Source organism: Bufo gargarizans, chromosome 10, assembly GCF_014858855.1.
Source record: "Bufo gargarizans isolate SCDJY-AF-19 chromosome 10, ASM1485885v1, whole genome shotgun sequence".
Lineage (NCBI taxonomy): Eukaryota > Metazoa > Chordata > Amphibia > Anura > Bufonidae > Bufo > Bufo gargarizans.
The window spans coordinates 20,296,060-20,315,005 of NC_058089.1; the positions used below are offsets into that span (position 1 = coordinate 20,296,060).

General features: G+C 47.6%; 1 protein-coding gene across 3 annotated transcripts in view; it reads right to left on the reverse strand.

Annotated features, from left to right (window-relative positions):
• Window positions 1–18,946, reverse strand: part of AMBRA1 (autophagy and beclin 1 regulator 1) — a 97,702-nt gene that overhangs the window by 66,257 nt on the left and 12,499 nt on the right. For all 3 annotated transcript variants that reach the window (XM_044269996.1, XM_044269995.1, XM_044269997.1), the window contains exons 4-7: window positions 18,659–18,842; window positions 17,889–18,061; window positions 6,186–6,252; window positions 2,871–4,351 (exon numbers count right to left, since the gene is read on the reverse strand). In XM_044269996.1, the coding sequence (XP_044125931.1) occupies window positions 2,871–4,351; window positions 6,186–6,252; window positions 17,889–18,061; window positions 18,659–18,842 (1,905 nt within the window). The remainder of the gene's footprint in view (window positions 1–2,870; window positions 4,352–6,185; window positions 6,253–17,888; window positions 18,062–18,658; window positions 18,843–18,946) is intronic.

Genomic DNA, 18,946 nt, shown 5'->3' on the forward strand with positions numbered 1-18,946 from the left:
CAAGCACAGCCGCCTTTACAATGGATGGTGCTGTGCAAGCTACGAGGAGACCACAGTGCTCACCAGAGTTGTAGCTTCTTCAGACCGCTGATCCCGGGCGCCTGACCCCCCCACCGATCAGACATAGTGGACATCCCTGGAAATAGGACAGATTAGGCTACGTTCACACTCGCGTTTGTTGCGGATCAGTCATGGATCTGCACAGACGGATCCGTTCAGATAATACAACCGTCTGCATCTGTTCAGAACGGATCCGTTTGTATTATTGTTAACATAGCCAAGATGGATCCGTCTTGAGCACCTATTGAAAGTCAATGGAGGACGGATCCGTTTTCTAATGTGCCAGATTGTGTCCAGTGAAAACGGATGCGTCCCCATTGACTTCCATTGTGTGCCAGGACGGATCTGTTGGGCTCAGTTTCGCCAGACTGGACACCAAAACACTGCAAGCGTTGGAGACGGAACGGAGGCAAACTGATGCATTCTGAGCGGATCCTTTTCCATTAGAATGCAAACTGATCCGTTTTGGACCGCGTGTGAGAGCCCCGAACGGATCTCAGAAACGGAAAAGCCTAAACGCCAGTGTGAAAGTAGCCTTACCTGACGGCAAACGTTGACCCGTCGTGGAGGTGGTATACAACAAGAATTTACACGTTTGGTTTTGTGATTGAAACTACTGGTATACCACAGTCAGGTTGCCCAAGAGGCATGTCCGCACCAATGGACCATGGGTGAAATGAAGACAACTTTATCATCTTACAAAGTGATTGCACATAGGATACACCGTCACTCCTGACATCTAGGAACACAACCGATCCTGAGGATGAAGGGGGGCGCTGCGTCCTCTACTCATTTTTCCCCGGACAGCAGGCTGTGGTTTACACACCGCCATGCTCAAAAGCAAATATCGTAATTTGGCTGGATTCTCATGTTCATATTCCTTGGATCTCTTATGTTCTGACTTGGGGTTTAACGGAGCTGGAACTCATGGCACCACAGGAACCTGTGGTCGGGCGGCGACACCTCTGGGGTATACAGACAAGTAATAATATTTGTTCCACACACTCCCGCAGCGTTTTTAGCCATCTTACATAGGTAGACAGTGGGTAAAGTGAATCTACCAGCTCTCCACACTTGAAAGGGGTCTTCTGGGATCCAGCGGGCCCTGCAGAGTCACCCTAATGACACAGAACACTCGTAGGAGAAAGTTTGTAATATAGTTAGCGTTCCCAAGTTGCGTGGATCGGCCTTCCGAGATAACGTGACGCTCCCCTTCTGACCTATACCGGGTTTCCAGCCCGAGTTGTGGACTGGGCCAGGACTAATCCCTGCACAAACTCCTGAATCCACCCGATATGGCCATGCGCACCGTCCACAGCCCCAGCTACGACACGACGTTGGCGGAAGCAGGACTTTCAGAAGAGGAGCGCCACATGACCGGGTTCCCGGGAGGCGATCCAGGCAACTTCAGAACATTAAGTATATTACAAACTCTCCTACACGTGTGGTCTGTGCAATTAAGATGGCTATGTGCGACATGTTGGGTCCTGGAAAACTCCTCTAAAAGGGGTTATCCCATGTGAGCATATCGCTAGTATAGACAGTCAATGTCAGATAGGAGTGGGTTCCAGAGTTAGGACCCGCACCCATCTCCAGAACGGGGCCCCTGAAGTGAAGAAGAGCACACTAAGCATTTGTGCCGTGCTCTCCATTCACCGCTACGGGAGTTCCAAAAATACCCAAGCGAGTGTATTGACTGTTTTTGGAAGTCCCATAGCAGTGAAGAGCAGACCATGCAAGCGCCACCTCTCGATTCAGCGCTATGCGATTGCGCCTAGCCAGCGCTCAGCTATTTTCAGAACGCGACGGCGCTCTGTTAACTTGGGGGCCACGTTCTAGCGATAACAGCAGGTCCCAGAGGTGGGACCCGCACCTATAAGATGATGATCCTAGCAATATGCCATCAATGTCTGAGACGGGAATAGGCCTTCAAAGGGGTCGTCTCACTTCAGTAAGTGGCATTTATCATGTAGAGAACGTTACTACCAGCAACTTACTAATGTATTATTAACCATATTGCCTCCTTTGCTGGCGTCATTCATTTTTCCATCACATTATACACTGCTCGTTTCCATGGTTACAGACCACCCTGCAATCCAGCAGCGGTGGTCGTGCTTGCACAATATAGGAAAAAGCACTAGCCTATGTGCGCTCCCATGGTCCCGGCCACCAGAGAGGATGAAGCTTTTTCATACAGTGTGCAAGCACGACCACCACTGATGGATTGCAGGGTGGTCTGTAACCATGGAAACGAGCAGTGTATAATGTGGTGGAAAAATGAATCCAGCCAGCAAAGGAGGCGATATGGTTAATAATACATTAGTAAGTTGCTGGTAGTAACATTCTCTACATGATAAATGGCACTTTATCATGTCTCCGACATTGATGGCACATTGCTAGGATTTACCATCATCATTCAATGCGCTGTTCCTTAGCTATTCCACCTGGAAATGCATAAACTCATTGACAAATGGGATTAAATTAGTTTTCCGAGATTTTAATACTGATGACCTATCCTCAGTATTAAAATCTCGGAAAGCCCTTTTAACAATTTCTCTGTCCGTTACCGTTTACAGTGGATGATTTTGTAGGGTCACACCACAAAAAAAATGGAAGCGGCAACCACGAGTGCTTACTATTCATACATTTCAGGAGGAATAACAGAGGAGCAGCACGCCGCAGAGTTGATGGTAAACGTTGTTTCATGAAGGATACAATAATTGACCAAAACAGACAAGTCCAAAGCGCTGACTGGTCCTTTTGAGTACCTGCTGTATGACACATGGTGAGCCCTGAGGAGCAGGTCTTACCTTCTAAGAGAGTCCTCCTCTGTGCCCTCCTCGTGGAGATCTTGTGGTAAGGCCTCTTGGGGTACATTCGGAGCCCGGTTAACAGTAGCAGGCTGACTGTAGACCCGTTCCCAGTGCTCGGTCTCAGGATTATAAGCTACGCCCACTGCTCTCTCTTCCGGTGTTGTCCCAGCTTCCAAACGTCCAGTGCCACCAGGTATGGTTCCTATGTCTGGTCTCTCAACCCCGGCGGTGCCAGGCTGCTCTGTGCTGCCAGCGGCCAGACCAGCCTGGAAAGTGCTTGGCGAAGGAACGGGAGGGGGTTGCCAGGGGGGCATACCCGCACTTTCTTGATACGTTGGTGGGGTCCTCTCCCAGCGCAGGGTGTCATTGTTGAACGTCAGCAGGTTGTGGCATGCACGACACCGATTCATGTGCCCTCTAGGCTGATTTGCAGCACTCTCGCCGCTGTGCGCCTGGTTTGACTGATGTGAAGGGCCCGGCTGCTCAGGCTCCAGATTGTTATTAAGCATTTCATGAGCTTGTCCCTGGGTTGCGCCCGGAGCTCCGGGTTCAAGGTCATATTGACGGTCATACTCAAGGAAGAACCGCCTCAGGTCACACTGCAAATCTGTTCGGGAGGTGGTGGGGTGTACAGGCGGCTGACTGCCAGGGTTATCCTGCTCAGTGGTGGGAAATCCTCGGCCCTCTGTGGCCGACGTATAGACAGATGAGGAGGACTCGCCTTCCTGCTGCCTGAGAACAGACAACAAGCTTACAGACGAGGCACTCGTCCGGGGAGGTGGCATGGGCTCAATCTCAGAACGGGATCCCATACTAAGCACAGTGCGAGTCCACTCAGAACCACCTATATCGGTGGTCGGCTGCTGATAGCGAGATGGCTGCCCGGTGAGTGAGCGGCGCATAGGTCCCAGGCTAAGACTGCGCAGTGTGTTACCAGCTGTGCTGCTGTGCACGCTACTGAAGGCAGAAGGTCGGCTTAGGAGTCCATGATCGTGCTGGGCAGAGGACTGGTGCTGCTGCCGTTCCAAAGAATGCTGGGGGTCGCTTTGTACTGGAGAATAGGAAGTGGAGGTAGCCCCCGAAGAAGTGGAGGGAGTACCTGGCGCTTCAGGGTGGGGGAAAAGAGAAGAAGACAACCGTGCACTAGAGCATCGGACGCAGAGGCACAGCATATTGGGGTCTTGGCAGCATGGGGTGGTGACACCAGGGGCACGGTCTCGAATACGAGTATAAATAAGCCTTTGATTGCTTTCAGTTGCTGGGGGAGGGGGTGGAGGTGGTGGCGGAGGGGAGGGGGTGGCAGAGTCTTGTACTGGAGGCTGTTCTCCAGCCTGGGTGCCTGATGAGCGCGATGACAGCATGTGCAAGAAGTTGTGGAGCAGCGGCGTACGGCGGACCGGTTGAGTCGGCAGCAGGGAGCGCTGTCGGTAGATGGGAATCTCGGCGCTATCGAGGGGGATCTCGGATTCTTCATCGCTCTGTAAGAAAATAATCAGGTCACCAAAAAGACAACACACTAGGAGTAGTGTTGAGCGAACTTGTGTTTAAAAAGTTTGGCGTCTAAAGTTCGGGTTATTGAAGAATTGCGTTATGGATCCCGCTACCATGGAACATAACGGAATTTAGAATCCATAACGTGATTCTTTAATAACACGAAGCTGAACTTTAGACGCCGAACTTAAAACACAAGTTCGCTCAACACTAACTAGGAAACTCTCCTGCATTACACAGACAACCCAGCCTTTTTTTAAAGTGATGGTCTAATCAATGTCGACAGTGTTCTATAACTTTGGCGCACAGATTTCTGGTGGCGGAGCTACAAAGAACACCCGATTGGCCGGGACATCTCTTAAAGGGGTTGTCCCACAATAAATATTCTCAACCAGTTTTCGAACCAGCACCTGGTAAAAAACTATTAAAACTTTGATACAACCAATGAGTTATTCAATAAAATGTATCTGTATTGTGCCAGTTTGTTCTTTTTCTTATTTCTATGTCCACCTCGCTGAAGTGGGTGCACATGCTCAGTTCCATCCTCCATGCAGATCTCTGGATTCAGGTCCATTCAGACGTCCGTAGAATGGGTTCGGATCTGTTCCACAATTATGCGGACCCTTTCATTTTCAATGGGGCCGGAAAAGATGCGGACACCGTGTGCTGTCCGCATTTCCAGTCTACGGCCACGAACTTTCAGTCCGCGGCTCCGCAAAAAAAATAGAGCATGTCCTATTCTTGTCCGTAGCTGCGGACAAGAATAGGAATCCTCTATTTAAGTTCCGGCGATGTTTGGCGCCAGTGTTTTGCGTTCCGCTGATAGCGGACATCTGAATGGACCCTTCTTGTGACCTTTGAAAAAGCTTGCCACGTACTACAAGATGTCCGATTTACAATAATCATGGGATAACCCCTTTAAATAGGGTGGACATCCCAGTAATGTGAATGACTACTGTGTAATGATTCAATTTCCCCTGTGGTGGCACTGCACAGAAACACAAGGTGGATTTAGATGGGCCGACTGACCGACCAGCGCTCCTTCTCGATAGTCGGCTGTTCGTTCAGTGAAGGAGACTGCGCATTTACGTGCAGCGATGTCCTTCACAGTATGAGGACGGGGGAAATCGCTACAGCAATCCCTCTTCCTTACACAGAATCATAACTTCTGAGCAATAGATCGCTGTTTAGGCCTGCATGAGCGACAGGATCACCCGATGATGAGCGTTTCGATAGTTGGCACATCCGGACGACTATTGATGTGTCTAAATGCGCCTTTACTGCTAAGTTTCCCTACAGATTACAGCTGTCTGCTGGGGGTCCCCGCAGCGGAACATTTCATCATCTGCTTATTTTCAAGGGACCCTTCAAACAAGTAAGAGCAGTCCAAACTAGACAATCGTTTTAGGCCTCATGCACACGACCGTGTTTTGTTTCCTTGTCCGTTCAGTTTTTTTTTTGCTGATAGGATGCGGACCCATTCATTTCAATGGGTCCACAAAAAATGCGGACAGCACTCCTTGTGCTGTGCGCATCAGTATGTCCGTTCCGTAGCCCCGCCCAAAAAAATAGTGCATGTCCTATTTTTTTCTAGTTTGCAGACAAGGATAGGCATTATTACAATGGATCCACCAAAAAAAAAAAAAAAAAAAAAAAAAAAAGGATCCGCAAAAAAATTCATACGGACGTCATCGTTTTTTGGGGGGTGGGACCGCAAAACACATACGGTCGTGTGCATGAGGCCTTAAAAGCCTTCCGGGGATGATAACCTAGGCAGGTGTAACCTTTCCCTTCGAGGTGGCTGGTCGTTGTGAAGCTTACCTGCTGGTTAGAGGGGTTCACAATAGCTGTAAGAAGATAATGCCCAAGGGGATCAAATCGTACCAATCTGTGGACAAAAAGGAACAGACTGTTAATGAAAACCTAAGATGGGCTGCAGTACCTTGTACGCGCTGCACAGACATCTCGTTTATTTGACACCCCCATCCCCACCGGAAGGGTCCCCTCTGCCACCCACTCATCAGCACAAATCGCTTTCAGAAAGGGTTCAATCTGAATGTGTACTAGCATGGTTGTCAGTCGGCAAGCAGAGAGCTTAAAAAAATAAAATAAAGTCTATTAGAAAGTTGGAGAACTCCAGTACATGGGTCAATGTCTTGTCCACCTTTGCATTTGTTTTAATTGCAATATAAAGAAAATGAAAAATGAAACCGTCTACGTTTAAACATTACGACCCTTTTGTGTTCACAGACCCTATGCAAAGCTATGTGTCTCCATGGTAACAGACTACACACAAACTCTGTGCAGTCTGATCCTGCAGCTTTGCCCTTACCACCTTCTGCCATCAACAACATCTCTCGTATCCGCTCCTTCCTCAACGTCAGGTCATTTAAAATTCTAGCGGATACCCAGATCCTCTCCCTCCGAGACTACTGCAGCTTCTTCCTTGGTGGCCTCCCATCTCACACTCTTGCATCTCTGCTGCCCGGTTAGGCCACCTCTACCCTCTGACAATCCCTTCACCGTCTCACCATATCCCAGCGCATTCAGAATACTAACAATGGCGTACAAGGCCGTCCATGACCCAGCTCCTCCATACATCTCAGACCTTACCTCCCCACAAGACCTCCTGCTTTGCTCTTCTCCTGCCTGCTCCTCACAAGAGAGTCTGCAAGATTTCCCTCCTCCGACATACCAACTTTCAAAAGACATCTAAAAGCCACCTCTTCAGCAAAGCCTTACACGTCACACCCCATCCCCCTTACCTTGCAGGTGGGTCCTCTCCCTCCCAGTTCCTTTTCTGCCAGTTTATGCTTATTGTACTTGTTTTGGTATTATATGATGTATGTGAACCCCTCTCCACATGTACAGCGCCCAGTAATTATTAACACTCCCTCCTATATGTCTAACCTACTAAATGTGCATTAGCAAAAGGTAGTGGAAAAACAAGAGTACGACAGCAGGCTCAGACTACACAGGGCTTGTTTGTAGTCTGTCACCATGGAAACACACAGGTCTGCATAGGAGCTGTAGGCGTATCAAAAAATATTTTTTATTCAAGATTATTTTCCAAGTTGCTTCAAATTTCAAAACCTTGAAGTAGGCCTTGAAATCTTCGGAAGATGGCACATGCGTCAAATAAAAAAAGAGAAGAGAAGGGTGCGGCGTGTTGTCGATAGTTTTATCTACACAGTCCCTTTTAGAGACCCTCGGGATATTAAAGGGAGTCTTTCACCTAATCTGAGCGTTTTAGACCGCTCAGATCAGGTTATAGACTCTTTAACCCTCATACCCGTCTCTTATGTGTCCCTCGCCCAGATAATGAAAATAATACTTTTTAAACTTATGCAAATTACCTTCTGAAGGTGCCCAGGGGCGGCGTTACTGGGCGATGTGCCCAGAAAAACACACCTCCAGCCGGCGGACGTCACGAGCGGCACCAGAGGACGGCGGGCTGGGAACTGGCCCGCACCTGCACACTGCTCTGCCCATTATGGGCAGAGGAACATCCTTTCATATTGCGCATGCGCCGGCCGGCTGTCTTTAGTTGGCCGGCGCATGCGCAATATGAAAAGCTGTTCATCTGCCCATAATGGGCAGAGCAGTACGCAGGTGCGGGCCAGTTCCCAGCCTGCCGTCCTCTGGTGCCGCTCGTGACGTCCGCCGGCTGGAGGTGTGTTTTTCTGGGCACATCGCCCAGTAACGCCGCCCCTGGGCACCTTCAGAAGGTAATTTTCATAAGTTTAAAAAGTGTTATTTTTATTATCTGGGCGAGGGACACATAAGACAAAGGTATGATCGTAATGAGGGTTAAAGAGTCTATAACCTGATCTGAGCGGTCTAAAACGCTCAGATTAGGTGAAAGGCTCCCTTTAATTCATTATACTGTAATGGTCTGTGGGACCAAAAATCCCTTTAGGGGTCCCTAACCAATATTTAAAATCATGTCTTTATTATTTTCAATTTAACATACAAACATATAGGGGGAAAAAGAAACAAACTATTAAAACTATCAGTTACAGTGAGTCACGAGACAATTTTTGTTACGCCTGGTTGCTGCATTCACAACCTAATATAGCATCTCTTTGTCTGTGGATTGCACAGAGTGTCTTTTCCATATAGAGGGGTATTAGTGTGTTCACTTGAGACTGTGAAGATCACCGGTTGGTATATTATAACCAACCTTTCTCTGGTTAATTGTGGATACTCTGCAGTTCGCCTTGTTTCGGGATCAGTAATTTAACAGTGATTGCATAGGGATTATAAAATATCCCCACTGTATGGACCCAGTGCAGAGGGTTATAAGTTATTGATAATGTTGACACTTTTGTGGTAATATCAGATGCATGCACCTTTCACTATATTCAGGTGGCTACACTGTTGCCTCTATTTATTTTCATAGAGGTCAGTGTTGTCACCACTCTGTGTCTGATCCACTGCTAGACACTTAGAGGGGTAATAATGTGTTCACTTGATTCGTGAAGATCACCGGTTGGTATATAACACCCAACCTTTCTCTGGTTAATTGTGGATGCTCTGCAGTTAGCCTTGTTTCAGGGTCAGTAATTTAACGGCGATTGCATAAGGATTGCAAAATATCCCCACTGTATAATCCCAGTGCAGGGGGTTTACAATGTTGTCACTTTTATGTAGGGCTGCAACGATTAATCGATGTAATCGATTATATTCGATAACTGGATTCGTTGTCGACGAATCCAGTTATCGAATAATCGCCGATTCGTTGCTATTCGGGCGGGCGCTGCATCTTTATTTTACCTTTTTACAATGACGCTCCTGTAACAGCCAGGCAGAGCGCACGGCGGCGTAACGTCACTCACGTGACACGCCTGCTCCGCCTCCTTCATTCATGAAGTGGGCGGAGCAGGTGCGTCACGTGATTGAGTGACGTTACGCCGCGGTCTGCGCTGCCTGGCTGTTACAGGAGCGGGAGCGTCATTGTAAAAAGGTAAAATAAAGATGCAAGCATCGGGGCCGGGGCTGTTATGGGGAGGATCTGTCTATGGCACTGCTATGGGAAGGGGGGTCTGTGTATAGCACTGCTATGGGGAGGGGGGAGGATCTGTCTATGGCACTGCTATGGGGAGGGGGGTCTGTGTATAGCACTGCTATGGAGAGGAGGGGGGGTGGTCTGTGTATGGCACTGCTATGGGAAGGGGGATCTGTGCACTGTTATGAGGAAAGGGATCTGTGCACTGTTATGCCCATAACAGTGCACATATCCCCCTCTCCATAACTGCGCCACCCACAGATCCCCCTCTCCAAAACAGCGCCACCCACAGATCCCCCTCTCCATAACTGCGCCACCCACAGATCCCCCTCTCCATAACTGCGCCACCCACAGATCCCCCTCTCCAAAACAGCGCCACCCACAGATCCCCCTCTCCATAACTGCGCCACCCACAGATCCCCCTCTCCATAACTGCGCCAACCACAGATCCCCCTCTCCATAACTACGCCACCCACAGATCCCCCTCTCCATAACTGCGCCGTCCACAGATCCCCCTCTCCATAACTGCGCCGTCCACAGATCCCCCTCTCCATAACTGCGCCGTCCACAGATCCCCCTCTCCATAACTGCGCCGTCCACAGATCCCCCTCTCCATAACTACGCCGTCCACAGATCCCCCTCTCCATAACTGCGCCGTCCACAGATCCCCCTCTCCATAACTGCGCCGTCCACAGATCCCCCTCTCCATAACTGCGCCGTCCACAGATCCCCCTCTCCATAACTGCGCCGTCCACAGATCCCCCTCTCCATAACTGCGCCGTCCACAGATCCCCCTCTCCATAACTGCGCCGTCCACAGATCCCCCTCTCCATAACTGCGCCGTCCACAGATCCCCCTCTCCATAACTGCGCCGTCCACAGATCCCCCTCTCCATAACTGCGCCGTCCACAGATCCCCCTCTCCATAACTACGCCGTCCACAGATCCCCCTCTCCATAACTGCGCCGCCCACAGATCCCCCTCCATAACTGCGCCGTCCACAGATCCCCCTCTCCATAACTACGCCGTCCACAGATCCCCCTCTCCATAACTACGCCGTCCACAGATCCCCCTCTCCATAACTACGCCGTCCACAGATCCCCCTCTCCATAACTACGCCGTCCACAGATCCCCCTCTCCATAACTGCGCCGCCCACAGATCCCCCTCTCCACAACTGCGCCGCCCACAGATCCCCCTCCATAACTGCGCCGCCCACAGATCCCCCTCTCCATAACTACGCCATCCACAGATCTCCCTCTCCATAACTACGCCGTCCACAGATCCCCCTCTCCATAACTGCGCCGTCCACAGATCCCCCATAATAGTGTCGTCCACAGATCCCCCATAATAGTGTCGTCCACAGATCCCCCATAATAGTGTCGTCCACAGATCCCCCATAATAGTGTCGTCCACAGATCCCCCATAATAGTGTCGTCCACAGATCCCCCATAATAGTGTCGTCCACAGATCCCCCATAATAGTGTCGTCCACAGATCCCCCATAATAGTGTCGTCCACAATTTGTTTTAATATGGCCTTTGAACATAATTTTTCAAGTAAGATCATATAAACCTCTCTGTTTTGTAATTTTGTCGTTTTTCCCGATTAATCGATTAATCGTAGAAATTAATCGGCAACTAATCGATTATTCAAATAATCGTTAGCTGCAGCCCTAGTTTTATGGCAATATCAGATGCATACACCTTTCAACTATGTTCAGGTGGCTACACGGTTGCCTCTATTTATTTTCATACAGGTCAGTGTTGTCACCACTCTGTGTCTGATCCACTGCTAAACACTTGCTCCGACTTGCTGTGCTGGTCTCGACACACCAGGGATCAGTGTAGCGCCACTGCCAAGTCACTAGCTCACTATACTCCTCTCTGTGCTAGTAATTAATCCACTCGAACTGTAACTGCCTAAAATCGGATCGCATTATACCACCCCTCCCGACATGTTTCGCCACATGCTGCGGCTTCGTCAGGGGATGTGGGGCATGTTGTCGATAGTGCAACAATTTAAAGGGGTTGTCTCATCTCAGACAATGTGGGTATATCAATAAGATATGCCCCCACTGTCTTATAGGTGCAGTTCCCACCGCTGGCACCCTCACCTATAACGGGAACGGAGCCCCGCAAAGTGGTGGCTGGAGGATTCTCCACATACAAGTGAATGGGAGCATACCGCGCATGAGCGGCCACCACTCCCATTCACTTCTATGGTCCAGACGGAAATAGCCGAGCCAGCGCTTGGCTATTTTCGGTGGCCCCATGGCCCTAAAGAAAATGAATGGAGGGCAGCTGTGCATGCGCAGTGCGTCCTGCACCACTTTCAGGGCTATGTTCTCGATATAGGTGCAGGTCCAACCGCTGGGACCCGCACCTATCAGACAATGGGGGTCATATCCTTGCGATATGCCCCCACACACAAAAATATTCCACGGCACTCCAGAAGAAGTAAAATGAATGTGACTTTAATTCACCAACGCAACGTTTCGGTCCACACACTGGAACCTTCCTCAAGCAGTGACTATGTGGGATGCTGTGGTATCCTATTTTTTTACCCCTGTTTTTTGGGGGGCGATGGCAACATAAGGGCTTTTCACCTGTATCCTATATACCCACACAGTGTCAGATATGGAGAGTGGTGGCAATTGGTGGGTCCATTGTCTAATTTTAGATATTGGACAACCAGTGCCACCCCAGAGACATTGGGGTCTCATTGGCAGTGTGACCTAATGTCTATGACTCCATTGGCATAGTGGATTCTTTGATACATTCATCTCTTTGCCCTGAGAGATACATATATGTATGGGATAGTAATGTGCCAGATAGTGGTGGGCCCCAAGCCTCTAATGCTGAGGGGCAACCACTGCGGTCATCGCAGGCTCCTCTCTCACACTTACTTTGTGGTTTAGCGCGGGTGGTTCTACTCTCATCTATATGTAACCAAACCATATAGTATATTTTCCGATTTGTGATTCCACGTTCCACATTTTCACCATACTAATAACTTTAGATATAGTCTATTACTGTTATGGTCCAATGAGAGGAGGTATCTATTTGAGATGGGAACAGATGGGGACTCGCAATTTAACTTTTTGACAGATCCGACACGTGACTGGACTTTGTTTTTAGTTCCTGTGTTGGATCGCCGGCTACCTGTCAGGTGATCACCAGGGGCTGGATCACATGAGCTCCGGTCACGTGATTCGGAATATGTCGATCTTTGTATGCGACCAAACTCCATGGGAGGCCATCGTTTGATGACGTCCCGAGGAGGAAGTGATGTGTGCGTTCCATTTGGGCGGAAGTTGGAAACACACATCGCGCATGCGCATTCTTGCAAAGTCCACGCCGAGATCCTCAGGTCTGCCAAGGTAATCACTACTGGTTCATGATGAAATGTGTTTTTAACCATCACGTGTCTTCTCACCTGTGCACTAATTATGGATTATCTCCACCAGAGTATGAATTGTATTTTAATGTACTTTATTTATTCACATTTATTTTTGATCATTGGACTGATTTGCATAAATTATGGCAACTGTGGATACACCTATAAACACTAGGCTATATTTAACCCCTTTGGGACACAGCCTTATTTCACCTTAAGGACGAGGCCATTTTTGGCAAATCTGGTGATATGATTTTTGGTTGCTCTATATTACACTTTTTGTGAGGCAAGGTAACAAGATCTAGCTGTTTTGGCACAGTATTTTTTGTTATTTACAACATTCATCTGACCGGTTAGAGCATGTGGTATTTTTATAGACCAGGTTGTCACGGATGCGGCGATACATAAATAAAAAAAAAGCATACATATTAGGTAAGTTTTACACAATGATTTCTTTTTTGAAACAAAAACAAAAAAAATCATGTTTTAGTGTTTCAATAGTCTGAGAGCCATAATTTTTTAAGCGATTACCTTGGGTAGGGTATGATTTTTTGGAGGATGAGATGACCGTTTTATTGGCACTATTTTGGGGTGCGTGCGACTTTTTGATCTCTTGCTATTACACTTTTTGTATGGTTTATTTAGCACAGTTTTTATTTAGGTCATGTGATATTTTTATAGAGCAAGTTATTACGGACGCTGCGATACCCAATATGTATACTCCCCCCCTATTTTTTACCAATTTTTTTAACTTTATTTGGGGGAAATGACGTTTTTGTTTATTTTTACTTGAAACAAAAAAAAAATTGGGGGGGGGGGGGGCACTTTTCCAACTTTTTTTTTTTTCACTTTATTTTTTGTCCCACTTTGGGGGTCTAATGCCTTTACAATGCATCCCAATACTTCTGTATTGGAATGCATTGGCTGTATGAGTAATACAGTTAGTATTACTCATACAGCTTCCGGCCTGTGAGATTCAGGGGGCTGGATCTCACAGGCTTGTCACTGGAAGGCAGCGCAGATGCCTAAGGAAGGCATCGCGCTGCCCTTCCATGCCATCGGGTCCCCCCTACAGCCACATGGGGACCCGATGGCACCGCTCGCTGCAACCGCAGGTAAAAGCCGCAGGTCTAAATTGACCTGCGGTTTGCGGCGATCGCCGACACGGGGACCCCCCCGCGCATTTAGCCAAGGTGCCTGCTCAATGATTTGAGCAGGCACCTTGTTCCGATCACCACCCGCCGGTGATCGGAAATACACATGACATACCGGTACATCATGTGTCCTGAAGAGGTTAAAAGTTGTATTATTTATGTTTTTACCTAATTACACTAATTATGATGTAAATTGTTCACCTTATATATATGCTGCCATACCCACTTTGTTTGTCACTGCTTGAGGAAGGTTCCAGTGTGTGGACCGAAACGTTGCGTTGGTGAATTAAAGTCACATTCATTTTACTTCTTCTGCCGTGGAATATTTTAGTTTTTCTACAATTTTTGGGAGATTGGATCCCTCCAACATCTTCTGGCACCCTATTTTACTTTGGACCTGCGGTGCTGCTTATATTATCAACATATATATATATTATTTAGCAAGAAACGGCCACAAGGATCTGATCCATGACTGTTATCCTATGTGCGCTGCTGATAACACCGGATTGTTCTAGACATGTCCTCAAGCACGGGGCCGTGAGAAACAATAGCGACGCATAATGACTGAGGTGCTTCGAACGGAGTCAAAAGAATCTTAAAGCCAGCGTGCTTTTTCGAGCTGCATCTAACACACAGCAGACAGAAGTTTGTTATCACGTCGGAGATCAAAGGCATGAAAAATCAGGCGAACAATGGCTGAAGCGGGAACAGCTGCAAATCCTGCGCTTCCCAATAAACGGGCAAGATTACACAGCGGCCTTCTTTCATAAAATGATTGAGACTAAGACACAATGAGGACATTCTGCCGACAATTATATCCTTTCCGGGCTTCCTGTAATGCATTACAATGACAGGTAACAAAAAAGCAAAGGGACGGTGAGATCCAGCACGAAACGCGCTCCTACTATACACTAACAAGCGGCTGTGACAAACAAATTCTACCTGGATCGGAGCCCATTATAAGGATGATGAATGTAAAACATGGACAATGAGGTCTCAAACATGACTCCGAGACACTGGAGGGGGTGAAGTCCTACATAAAGATAAAGAAGGTTCTTCCAATGAGGAAAGCAGAAAAGCGGTCTTGAGACATCTTGGAGAACATATGGGTTAATTTTCCGGCAATCTTATTGTGTTTGGTCTCCTACTACTGTACACACAGAGCCGTGGGGAAGGGCTCCTGCTGCTGATAATCGCCTTACAGTCAGAGACAAAACGTGTGGTCATTAGGGCCACAGAACCTATAGGAAGCAACAGTAATGAAATGATATATGGATTTATGTGGGGGGGGGGGGGAAGGAGGACATAGAAAACCGACTCCCATTAGGAGTGATATTAACGATACCTACAGTCTATCACTAGGCGGCCATACGTCAGATGAAATGGGCGATTTGAGCCGAGAAATTAGCAGGAACAAAATACATTTCACACTCACGTTTGGTACGGACCTGTCTTGTATCTGCACCGATAATGCAAACGCTTGTATCCGTTCAGAACAGATCAGTTTGCATTATTCTTTAAAAAAAAAAAAGTCAGGATCCGTCCTGACTTACATTGAAAGTCAATGGGGAACGGATCAGTTTTCAAATTGCACCATATTGTGTCAGTGAAAACGGATCCGTCCCCATTGACTTATATTGTAAGTCAGGGCGGATCCGTTTAGCTCCGCAATCGACATGCGGACACCAAAACGCTGCAAACAGCTCTGCTGGGCTGACTGCTCTCTCCCCCGATCCTCCCATAGATATGCTCGACTAAGAATGCCGACATTAGTGGTCGGTTGGCCAAACCCAACGAAATTAGCAGGTTCAGTCAACATAGATCTAAGGTGTACGGTCAGATTAAGGTGCACCTCTGTAAGTTTATCTACCCAAGACCAAAAGCATAGGGCATAATTAAGTCAAACCTCCCCAACTTCTGCTTCGAAGGGCAGAGTCGGAACACAGTCATGCTCATTACATGGTCCCATCAAAAGTATTTGACCAACATTCATCTAATGTATAAGTGGCTCAGGTCTATGAAAAAAAGATGGCCGAACACTCATTCAGCCGACAGCTATTCCTCCCGTCTCCCTCATATACAGACGTGGACAAAATTGTTGGTACCCTTTGGTCAATGAAAGAAAAAGTCACAATGGTCACAGAAATAACTTTAATCTGACAAAAGTAATAATAAATTAAAATTCTATAAATGTTAACCAATGAAAGTCAGACATTGTTTTTCAACCATGCTTCAACAGAATTATGTAAAAAAATAAACTCATGAAACAGGCATGGACAAAAATGATGGTACCCCTAACTTAATATTTTGTTGCGCAACCTTTTGAGGCAATCACTGCAATCAAACGCTTCCTGTAACTGTCAATGAGACATCTGCACCTCTCAGCAGGTATTTTGGCCCACTCCTCATGAGCAAACTGCTCCAGTTGTGTCCGGTTTGAAGGGTGCCTTTTCCAGACTGCATGTTTCAGCTCCTTCCAAAGATGCTCAATAGGATTGAGGTCAGGGCTCATAGAAGGCCACTTTAGAATAGTCCAATTTTTTCCTCTTAGCCATTCTTGGGTGTTTTTAGCGGTGTGTTTTGGGTCATTGTCCTGTTGCAAGACCCATGACCTGCGACTGAGACCAAGCTTTCTGACACTGGCTAGTACATTTCTCTCTAGAATTCCTTGATAGTCTTGAGATTTCATTGTACCCTGCACAGATTCAAGACACCCTGTGCCAGACGCAGCAAAGCAGCCCCAGAACATAACAGAGCCTCCTCCATGTTTCACAGTAGGGACAGTGTTCTTTTCTTGATATGCTTCATTTTTTCGTCTGTGAACATACAGCTGATGTGCCTTGGCAAAAACTTCGATTTTTGTCTCATCTGTCCACAGGACATTCTCCCAGAAGCTTTGTGGCTTGTCAACATGTAGTTTGGCATATTCCAGTCTTGCTTTTTTATGATTCGTTTTCAACAATGGTGTCCTCCTTGGTCGTCTCCCATGTAGTCCACTTTGGCTCAAACAACGACGGATGGTGCGATCTGACACTGATGTTCCTTGAGCATGAAGTTCACCTTGAATCTCTTTAGAAGTCTTTCTAGGCTCTTTTGTTACCATTCGGATTATCCGTCTCTTAGATTTGTCATCAATTTTCCTCCTGCGGCCACGTCCAGGGAGGTTGGCTACAGTCCCATGGATCTTAAACTTATGAATAATATGTGCAACTGTACTCACAGGAACATCTAGTTGCTTGGAGATGGTCTTATAGCCTTTACCTTTAACATGCTTGTCTATAATTTTCTTTCTGATCTCTTGAGACAGCTCTTTCCTTTGCTTCCTCTGGTCCATGTCGAGTGTGGTACACACCATATCACCAAACAACACAGTGATTACCTGGAGCCATATATATAGGCCCAATGGCTGATTACAAGGTTGTAGACACCTGTGATGCTAATTAGTGGACACACCTTGAATTAACATGTCCCTTTGGTCACATTATGTTCTGTGTTTTCTAGGGGTACCATCATTTTTGTCCATGCCTGTTTCATGAGTTTATTTTTTTACATAATTCTGTTGAAGCATGGTTGAAAAACAATGTCTGACTTTCATTGGTTAACATTTATAGAATTTTAATTTATTATTACTTTTGTCAGATTAAAGTTATTTCTGTGACCATTGTGACTTTTTCTTTCATTGACCAAAGGGTACCAACAATTTTGTCCACGTCTGTACATGTATGCTCGGTCCAGCCGCACCCGTTCTTCACGGGGAGAGTGGAGACTCCTCTGGCAGTGGCTTATCTTTCATAAACACAGATGCACTTTGTCAAAATTCAATGTGCCCGACCCTTCTTTCTCATGACATCTGCCAAGTCAGCTCGCCCCCATACACACAAGACAGGTCACCTGGTCTCGCAGTAATTGGCGGGGTTGGCGGACATTGCTCTCGTGTGTATGAGCACCTATGGGATAAGGAACTTACCGAACTCGCTCCATTTCACTGCCCGTCTTCACCACAGCAAAGGGCTCTCGCCGACTCCAGTCCCAGAAATGGATTTCATTGGCAGTGGCGATGAGCAGCAGCTGAACGGTGGGGTGAAAGGCCAAGGATGCAATAGCGTTGTTACTGTCTGTAAACCAGCTCTCACTCCCACCCTAAGAAGAAAATATCAAAGAGGAAGTTAAATACCGCACAAGACCACGCCAATCACAATGTCTGCAATGTATAATGAATGGGAACCCCACCAATCATCTCGTGATTGGTGGGGTTCCCAGTGGTCAAATAGTCTCTGTGGATGAGTTTAAATCTTAGTAAAAACCCTTTTAAAGACTTTTCCCCTGGACAACCTCTGTCCACATGATCTTAAAGGGGTTATCCAACCCCTAAAATGCCTCCTCAAATGCCCGAGCAACCCTCACACAGATTGTACTTAACTGGCCCCCCGCATCACTTCCGACGCCGAAGCCAATAGCAGGCCGTAACGGGAACAAGCCTCGCAAGCGAAGCGGGTGCCGGGGAGCCAGGTAAGTACAATCTATGTGAAGGGCCTGAGCATTTGGGGAGGCATTTTAACCCCTTTAAGAGGAGGGGGCTCTCAAGAGGACTTACACTTTAGACAGAGCTGTAGACACATCCCCGAAATGCTGTCTGGGCAGGCGCCAGAGAAGGCTGATCTGATGATGCCGCCTACCCACTGATACCCTTCCCCCAGCCTATTCCAACTTCCCTGTGCGAAGCTTTCGTATACTCACATGTAAATCCCATATGCGAACTTCACCATCAAGGCAACCGGATGCGATGAGCCCTGGAATAGTGGGGTGAAAGGTGACACACCACGGGGTGCGACGATGTCCTACCAGAGAGTGTATGCATCGCCCCGTCTTCACCTCGGTTATGTAGATGTTGTGATTGACGTGAGTGGATGCCAGCAGCGTCCTGCAGGGATAAAGTACACGTGACTGATGTGCTCCACGGGTCAGAACGTTACCTACAGACATCCAGCCGTCACCCTTTACATTTACAGATGCAGAAAGGAGATT